General features: G+C 40.5%; 1 protein-coding gene across 4 annotated transcripts in view; it reads right to left on the bottom strand.

The window, feature by feature from the left end:
* Positions 1-8,404: 8,404 nt before the first annotated feature.
* Positions 8,405-10,021, bottom strand: part of lzts1 (leucine zipper, putative tumor suppressor 1) — a 62,434-nt gene continuing 60,817 nt past the window's right edge. For all 4 annotated transcript variants that reach the window (XM_057831972.1, XM_057831973.1, XM_057831971.1 and 1 more), the window contains exon 9: positions 8,405-9,119. In XM_057831972.1, coding sequence (XP_057687955.1) covers positions 8,667-9,119 — 453 coding nt within the window. In that variant the 3' untranslated portion in view covers positions 8,405-8,666. The remainder of the gene's footprint in view (positions 9,120-10,021) is intronic.

The following is a 10,021-nucleotide window of genomic DNA, read 5'->3' as shown; positions in this document are numbered from 1 at the left end:
GAGCCTTTTTGGGTTTTGAAAGGTTCCCATTCACCGCGGATATTGGCCAAAACAAGCCCTACTACTGTGGGACCATTGGACTTACGAGGAAGTGAGTAACATCGTATTTTGTATTGTCAAATACTGGGATCATGGCACACTTTTTAATACGGAGGTGGCTTGCATTTTGTGGCTGACATTCTCCTTGTCCACCCGAGAATGCCACTCTGCCGACGACCGGTGGCTTGTCCCACATCCCCCCCGCTGGGAGAATGCTATACTCGGCTTATTGCCCTCCTCGTGTGCGCGGTGTTCTGTCAAATTTTCAAACCCATCAGAAATTGCAACTTTGTGTTAAAAATGGCCGCGATCATAGCGATTACAAAGTAAACACTACAAACTTTCTTTAATAAAGGACTATTTGCTTACGTTTGATCATGGACATGTAGAAAAGTTTTCAGGAGCATCCTGCGATGTTAGCTGCACAATAACTGCACGCCGCTCTCACACTGTTTACGTCCTTTGCCGTGTAGTAAAGCATTATTTTTCCCCATATTCGTGTTGACATTGTGGCAGCTACGCGCTCCTCCGACATCGGCCGGTTTGCCTTGCGGTACTCTCCAGCTGCTTCCCTGGCAAACTCTCCTGTCCGTAGCAAGGGAACGAGCTGTAACTTGCCCGCTGCCGGGCGGGTTGCCAATCGGCAAAGACAATCGACAACCCTGCCGCCTTGTGAAATGACCCGGGCTAGTTTTGTGTGATTTTTCATTTCGAAAAGCGAAAATAAGACTTTGAGATGTCACTCGGTTGAGGTTAGCATGTCAGCTAGCTGTCACGCCTCTTGGTTTGTTTACATTCTCTGAAGCTGGGGGGCAGGGAAATGACAAAAGCATGACTAACTATGGTGGCATAAAATATTGTTCGGGAGGTGCAACAGTAAAGGTGAAGTCGACAGTTTTGACCATTATGGAGTAATTTTGCCATGTCGTACTGAATAAATGCATTTTTATTATTTCATATTCCATTAAGCACAAGATTGTTAATTGTCATGACCATACCATTTATTTAGCAATTGGGGAAAAAAATACTTTGATAAAAATAATATCCTGTAAAAAAAATATTGGAGAAGAGAGACTGAAATGATGACATTCTGCGGCTCTCTTTGTCACATTTTCCTCTTTCTGAATCATTACCCCTCAATAGGCAGAATTCTAAATCAGATGAAACCATGACCCTCCTCCTGTTGGGGATGCTAGAGCCCTATAATGGTAGGCGTGGCTAAACGGCGCATTTAAAGACTAATTTATCGTCATCTGCACTTTGCCAAATTGTTGTATATATTCAAATCGTCTCAAAATATGATTCTAATTCACATAATAATACTATTTAAGATTTTTTTTTATCCTGTCGTACGCACTTTAAGACCTGTAACACTTCATAAGGCAAGTGATTTTTGATTATTTAAAAACAAATGTTCATATAATAATATATATTTTTTTTTTACAAAGATTAATCTTTATTATGTTTTTATAGTTCTAAATAACATTTTTAAATCAATACAATGTTAATAAAAACTACAAAATGGAGAAATTGCCATGTCTTTGCTGTGATGGTATTGGGTCACTTCCTTTAGATTTTGAAGCATTTCGGTGTCACTTCCTGTTAATATCACTTCCTTTTGATTTTGGGCATTTCAGGGTCTCTTGCTAATTGTGAAAATTGAATTAATGTGTCCAAAGATTTCATATGGTGAGTCAAAATCCATGTCATGTGCTAATGGCCGCCACTGGCACATAGGAACAATAGTCCATGCTGAATTTCTTCCGCTTACCGGTTACCTCTCTGGTTCTGGCAAGTGTCAAGAGGGGTGTCCCAGCAACAAGCGCAAATGTAGCACAAACGAATGGCACCACTTTGAGTACATTTTGCAGTAAATGGGGTGCTGCGAGTGCCCATTGCAGCAAAAACAAAATTTTTTACAGCACAAACCAGCACAAACGATTGACACAATTTTTAGCCATTTTTAATCAAAATGGGGGAAAAACGACAGCAGCATAAACTAAAGTTTTTACAGCACAAACATAGCACAAATGATTGACCTCATTTTTATATGAATTTGTGTGGGGCCAACCTTACGCAGGTGATCTTCCTATCCATCCAGATATTAGTGCACTCACTTTTTTATTGATGTTTATTTTTCTAAGTGACTTTACAGTAGGACCGGTTGTAGGCAGGCATGTATGAGGGGCCAGTTGGAAATGTGTAGGGGGCATCTTATGTACGCATCATGCTCGAGACCACCCCAACCCCTGTGCTTATAGTAACAGTGCTCTCTTAATTGAATTGGGATGTTAGCTGTGTCCTATCCCAACCTAGAGAAGTGAATTGCACTTAGGCAGGCCCCTACCTTCAGACCTGTCCAATTTGGTTGTCCCACCTGAGGACTACAGTAAGCTCCTGCTGGTATACTGTAGCTCTTAAGGTCACAGGGGCACGCAAACTCTCTGACCACAATAAGGTTGCAATCCCTCAAGGAAGGAAGCTGAAAAATAAAATAAATAAAATGTCCTTCATTCAGATTTTATAAACTATCAACATACCATATCTTAATTGGATGACTTAATTCTCAAAGAAATTGTAACCTGAGAACTGAAATGTAGTCTTATTAATAATAATGAAAAAAATACTTCTCATACTAATTTATGAAACACAACAAATAAAGAACAGAACATTTTATCTTTTTTTTGGGGCTTATTTACATTTTTAGCAACCAAACAGTTGAAAATCTCCCTTTACTCCACTCCACTCGACAACAACAGTCTCCTACTTCCCTTTGCAAAAACTGAAAAATTCATCCATGTCCAAGTTGTTATGGACTTCTCATGGGCCAAGATCATCATTTGTCTTCAGTCTGTCATGTGAAGTGGACGTGGATTTATTTCTGTGCTTGTTGTGACTGAGAAAACGCAGCTGCTTCTTCAAAGTCTTCTTACTGGGGGCTGTGCACGCTTTACTGTGCAAAGGGAGATGAAAGAGAACTGACACTATATGGTCTTCATGTCCCCTTTTTGGCGGATTATTTCCACTACTACAGATTAATCTTTTAACTTGTAATGTATCAATTTTGTGAATATATCAAAATGTGCTTTGTCAACTGCTAAAATTATGATTTGAAGGGGCATTGCCCCCTCTTGCCCCTGCGTAGAGCTGGCGTCACTTTACAGCATGAATGAACTACAACGTGCCTGTCGGCACTACAGCCCATGGGCCGGATTGGACCACCTGGCGGGCCATTTATAGCCCACGGACCGTACATCAGTTTCCCCTGCAGTAAAGCGTTAAGATTTAAAAATCTTTTGAACACACACTTGGGTTTGATTATTCCAACATCTCAACTAATTCTCTGCCAGTAAGAATGAATTGGACGTCCATATCGCGATCAATTGCAGTGAATGTGTCAAACAGACTTTAAATGTGGCCTTATCAGTGTTGAGTCGTCTTACATGCATGCTATTAACACAAGGGCAGCATGCTAGCAATGAGCCTTAATTTGATTTCACTACTGATTTTGTTCCAATCACCTCATTTCAAGACGATGATTCAACAAGAGGAAAACAATCTCATTTTGTCAAATCCAGGAAAAGAGGAGAATGATAATGAGAATTCGACAAAGGATTTGAGCTGAAACTTGTAATGTAAATCAATTTTTTTTTCATGATAAAATATCTATGAAGTAGTGCTTTTCTTATTTTTGTATTAAAATAATGTACAACGGTGGCTCAAAGTCAAGAGTTTAACTCATTTTTACACTTCTACGACAGATTGCTTAAAATGACATAATTAATGTTGAGTTTACTCAAAAGTTTAGTTTTAGTATAAGACTCATTAACTTTACACTTGAATGGTTTCCATTTTTATGTGTACCACAAGAAGAGTAGCATTGAATTTGAAAACAAAAAAGGTGTTAATAGAACCAAAGCTGGGATAAAACCGTAGCAAGGAAAAAAAACACATAATGGTAAAGCGTTTTTGTATATGAATAGTGTGGAATGAGATATATTTAATTCAATGAAACCGCAATTTAAATTTGACCCTGAGAAAGCACAAAAAAAATAAAAAAAATCCTTATGACTCTGGTATGCAGTAATGATGTGAGTCAACATTTTGTAATCAGAATAAACAGATTTTGCTTCTGTTTATATATTCCCTTTTGGCAATTATTATTTTTTTTCCATAAATGGAACTTTTAAAGAAGCAACAATAGCAGATGCATTTGAATTTGCCAACAAAGGTTTGGCAAACAGAATATGCCAGATTTTTACTGGCCCCCTGTTATGTTTTCCGTTTTTTTTTTTTTTTTTTTTTTTTACCAGCCATATCAGCTAATCGCTCTCCCTGTCGGCAAGCATCTCAAGTAACCTCAGAAAACATTTGAAAATATCCGCTTTTGCATATGACACACAGTCGTTCCCAAATTGAAACTGGTTTTTCATCATGTTTTTTTTTTTTTCTTCGTCCACAAATGATCCAAATGGAATCATTCCAAATAAGTTGAACCATAGACTTGGTTGAACAAAGTTGAATGTACAATATAGGAAAGGTTGAAGAGAATGGAGATGTAGGGAAAGATAGCACTTTTTCCATTTCTTCTCCACCACATCTCGAGAAGTTATTTCTTTTTATTCTCACTGGAACCCATTAATCAATTCTTTTACTCCCACACACACGCGCTCGCACACCTACACACACAGTATTTTATTGAAAATCCCTCTAAATTTGCATTATATACTGTACTATACTGCTATTCCATGCCACACCGCGTAGACATCGGGGACTGTGCCTCTGGATTGGAAGACCGCGGTGGTGGTGCTTGTTTTTAAAAAGAGGGATTGGAGGGTGAGTTCCGATTATAGGGGGATCACACTCCTCAGCCTCCCTGGGAAGATCTACTCGGGGGTACTGGAGAGGACGGTCTGCCGGGAAGTCGAATCTTGGATTCAGGAGGACTAGTGTGGTTTTCATCCAGGCTGCGGAACAGAGTATCAGCTCTATACCCTAAGCAAGGGTTCTCAGGGTGTCATGGGAGTTCGCCTGGAAAGTCTACATGTGTTTTGTGGACTTGGAGAAGGCGTTTGACCGTGTCCCCATATATTAAAGTTAAGTTAAATGATTTTTTTTTTTTTTTTTTAATTTATTTTAATTCCCGAGATTGGGGGGTGTGGGGGACAATATTGTTCAGGTAGTGCTCGAGGAACTTAATTCAGTTAAGGTAGATCTAGAATCTAAGAAAAATCTATTTTCATTAATTGGACATCTACAATAACATTTTCACTGTAAAGGCTAAGTCATGCTTCTGTGGCAGACCTATGCCGTCAAGGCAGACCCGATTTTCGACCCTCTGCCGTAGCCTGACGTGCACCGCCGCAAAGTCCTGACTAGGCGTCACGTCATGCAAATGGACTGTGATTGGTCCACTCAGACTGTTGTTTCAGGTTCAGCGCGAGACCACCGCCATATTCAAGAATTGTTGAGCTACATGCACACGAGAGTATCATCGAAGAGGTCCGCAAGTACGACAACCTCTACAATGTCTCGTCAAGACATTATAAAGATTGCCAAAAGGCAATCAATTTGTGGAAGGAGATTGCTGAAATTATGGGGCTGGAGGTCAGCGAATGCATAAAAAATGGAAGAACCTCCGAGACAAGTATCTGTGTGTTCGGAAGCGAATGGCCACACAAAGCGGTGACCCAGCCGGCCAAAAACTGCCATCTTTTTTATCACTTTGTTATATTTTTGGTTGGTGCACTTTATCATTTATTGTGTACATATGTTTGCTGTGAGTCTGTGACTTATTTACATTTTACACTTAAAGTACAGGAAGAATAAAGCACAGGTTTGGTGTCAAAAGAGTTGTTTTGATGTTTAATTTTCAAAGACAGTTCACAGACTTGATACATCATCACTGATGAGTGATGAGAGTGCCTCAGTGCTTTTATGATAATGTGTTTACCATCTAGGCTTCCAACGCAGTTTGGGAAGTTCCAAAGCTGCTATGGCTTCCCACTGGTTTTCCACCCGATGCTAGAATTCGTAATTTGACTGCCAGTCTATGTGCGGCATCAACAGTCGGACAGACCACCTCCGCAACAGTCTTCTGCAACGCCTGCACCTCAACATTTATATGATCAACATTTGTTGTTCAATGTTGATGAGATGAAGATCCGCATTCTCTGTTGGCATTGTTGTCTAACTGGAAGAAAACTCAAGGAATTCGACAAGAGTCCCCCAAAACCGCACAAACATGACATTCCCCTAGTGGCTTGGCGGTGCATTACAGAGCAACACATTCACTTGCCGCAGAACTATCTAATGCTCATTGATTCCGTAGGGTCTACATCGTTACTACGCCATCACCGCACTGCAGAAGCATAACTTAGGCTTAAATGTATATACTACAATAACAGTAATAAACAAGAAAGCGGGCTGTTGAAGATCACATCACTCGAATGTGTCTTCAGCCTCAAACTTGGAAGTTATCATTACGTTTGCTCCATTTCCAGACATCTTGAGGTGACCAGAACCTTCCTTCATGACTCCCAACACCGGTTTGCTTAAAATGGGGCTATTACAACCCGCATCATTTTTTTGCGAATAGGTGAAAATGTGTTGCCCAATATGAATTTGTAAATGAAGCTACAATCTAGCCCTGTCCATCTCAAAGACTAATGACAAAAATAAGAATTGTGAAGTGGGCAAACTGCATGCACATACTGGATTCTTTCCAATTGAATAGCTTAATCATGTCGGTTTATAATAATAAAGCCTAAATGATTAAGAGAAATTAGAAGCTAAAACCTAGTAGAGGGCTGTGACAGCACCAACAAACCTAATACTGTATATAGAAAAAAAGACAATACAGGATTCAAAAACAACTTTAATAATCACAAATGCTTATAAAATTTCTCATAGGCCTCTATTTCCTCATGCATTATCATCCACCAGTACCCCCTACTGAAAGATTTTCGTCACTTTAATCAATGTGTCCCCCAGGGAGTCCTGTGGGGGGTGCTACGGGAGTATGGGGCATCAAAATCCCTGAAACGGGGTGTCTGGTCCCTGAATGACCGGTATCAAGAATTTGGTCCGTGTTGTCGGTAGGAAGTCGGATCCGTTTCCAATGAAGGTTGGACTAAACCAAGGCCTCCCGGATCAGTTCATACCTTTTACGGACATGATATCAAGGCGCAGCCAAGGCGTTGAGAGGGTCCGGTTTGGTGGCCTCGGTATTGCATCTCTGCTTTTTGCAGATGACGTAGTTCTGTTGACTTTATCAAGCCACTAACTTCAACTCTCAGTGGAACGGGTCGGAACAAAGTAAAGCGGTCGGGATAAGAATCAGCACCTCCAAATCTAAGACCACGGTCCTTAGTCGAGAAAAGGTGGAATGCCCTCACCGTGTCAGGGATGAGGCCGTTCCCAAATTGGAAGAGTTCAAGTATCTTGGTGTCTTGTTCATGAGTGAAGGAAAAATGGAACGGGAGATCGACAGGCGGATCAGTGCAGGGTCTGCAGTGATATGACTTTGCATCGGTCTGTCGAGGTGAAGAGAGAGCTGAACCGAAAGGCGAAGCCTTTTATTTACCGGTCAGTCTACGTTCTTACCCTCACCTATGGTCACGAACTATGGGTCGTGACCGATAGAACAAGATCTCGGACATAAAATTACTAGTAGTTTCCTTGGGTTTCCAGGCTCCCCCTTAGGGATAAGGTTAGAAGCTCGGTCATCCAGGAGGGGCTCGCAGTAGCGCTGCTGCTCGTACGCATCGAGAGGAGCCAGATGAGGAGGCTCGGGCATCTGATTCAGATACCTCCTGGACGCCTCTCTGGTGAAGTGATCTGGGCACATTCCATTTGGAGGAGGCCGCGGGGCCCACCCAGGAAATGCCGGCTGGCCTGGAAAGGCCTTGGGATCATTCAAGAAGAGCTGAATGAAGCGCCTGGGGAGAGGGAAGTCTGGGCTTCTCTGCTGAAGCTGCTGCCCTATCGACCTGACCTCGGATAAGTGGGAGAAAATGGATGGATCAATGGAGTTGAATGAAAGAATTAATAAAACTCTGAATTGGACTGATTAACATTAAAACAATTAAGAAATGCATGTTAATCTTAATACAAGTAAAATACTGTCAAAATGCCTTTCAATGTAAAAAGAGATTATACTAAATTATGTAAATTAATGAAATTGACAGGGAATCTTGTCATTACTCATTGGCTGGCATTGATGGTGATAAGGCATCCAATCCAATCTGAATGGGAGTGCTGACAGCGATCTTTCGCTGGCAGCCTCTTCCAATCAAAATGGATTGGACGTCTATCCCCGTCAGTGGCACTGAAACACGAATCAAACACAAAATGTGCATTTCAATCATATTGTTCACACTTTTAATGATGAAAGATTCTGCAGAGTACAAAAACAAGTATTAAAAACACAACCTTCAATAAATTACCTTCAATAAATTAACATTTTTAGAGCACAAAATGACAAATTTTGTATGTTTGATTCCTTTAACTAAATGTCACAAAAACCCAAACCTTCTATTTGAAATGTTCAGTGCTACACTAACAGTAATTATCATTGGCAATGACCTCCCATGTCTGCATTGAATGCTTTTGTATTAAGTGGGCAATCATATTTCAGTAGCTATGACATCATCGTATGTCTTTAACCCTGAGCTGTACTTGAGATCCAAGCCCAGTTCCGCCCGGGCCTCCAGTTCAGCGGTCAACTTCTTCATGAGCCGCTCCAAGTCCTGGTTCTTCTTATGCACCTGCAGGTAGTTGATCTGGAGTTGCTTCTGGTACTTGATGACCTTGTCCTTCTCCTTGTTCCAAGTGCGTCTCTCCTGGTCAAAGCTTGACGCTAGCTTCGCCTGAGCTGCCTTTTCCTCGCTGAGTTGCTGACGTAGTCTCTCCACCTCTTTCTGGAGGAGATCTGTGGAGGTTTGTCTCTCGTGTTCCTCCTTTGTGGATCCGTAAGGTTCAAGTTGTGAAGTGCCGTCGATGTGTTTGGCCAGTTTGCCCACTTTTTCTCGGAGGAGGTTAGCTTCATTCATCTTGCGCTGGAGTTCATTTTGGCACACCTAAATTGGGGCAGAGGGAGAAAAAGCAGACTGGTAATAAATTATCATATATGACAATAATAAACGTCCGATCGATCTAAGATGTCTATTGCTGTCAATGGCAGAGAATGAGTTAAAATGTTGTTATCAATCGCTGTTTCCACTTTTTGCATAAACACTGTGTCACCTTCTTAAAATAATTGCCTAAGTTTTTTTTACAAACGTTATCAAAATTGTTTGTAAATATGAAAAAAAAAATCAAATGGGAGATGTTTCTGTTTCTTAAAACATAAAAAAAAAAATTACACGGGTTATTTTTTTTAAGAAGACGTCAATATGACCCAATCAGTTAAATAATCTGTCACTTTAAATGTATTGCCAATAAAATGTAAAAAATGACAACCTACTTGATACCCTCAGCATCACCATAGTTCTGACCTCTGTGACCTTTGACCTTTTCTCACCATATCACCTACCCTACAATTTTGAGTCAAATAGCCTAACCCATTACTAAATTATGGTAAAATTAACTGTCTGAACTCTTTGACCTTATGACCTCAAAATTTAATCACCTCTTCCATTTCATATTTCAAACATATCTTGCAAGTTGGATAAAAATCCCTTTATTCATTCTTGAGTTATCATGAACACAAACATATAAACAGACATATATATTAGGGCTGTCAAAATTATCGCGTTAACGCGCGTTAATTAATTTTTTAAATTAATCACGTTAAAATATTTGACGCAATTAACGCACTAGGCCCGCTCAGACAGATTTAAATGTCAGTACAGTGAAAGGCCAACTTGTTAATTGTGTTTTATGGAGTTTTTCCCGCCCTCTGCTGGCGCTTGGGTGTGACTTGCATATGTTATCTGGCGTAAAGTCGCCCTCTGCTGGCGATTCAGTGCAGCTGATTATT

This window comes from Corythoichthys intestinalis, chromosome 3, assembly GCF_030265065.1.
Source record: "Corythoichthys intestinalis isolate RoL2023-P3 chromosome 3, ASM3026506v1, whole genome shotgun sequence".
NCBI classification, from domain to species: domain Eukaryota; kingdom Metazoa; phylum Chordata; class Actinopteri; order Syngnathiformes; family Syngnathidae; genus Corythoichthys; species Corythoichthys intestinalis.
This window is presented reverse-complemented; position numbering and strand designations above follow the sequence as displayed.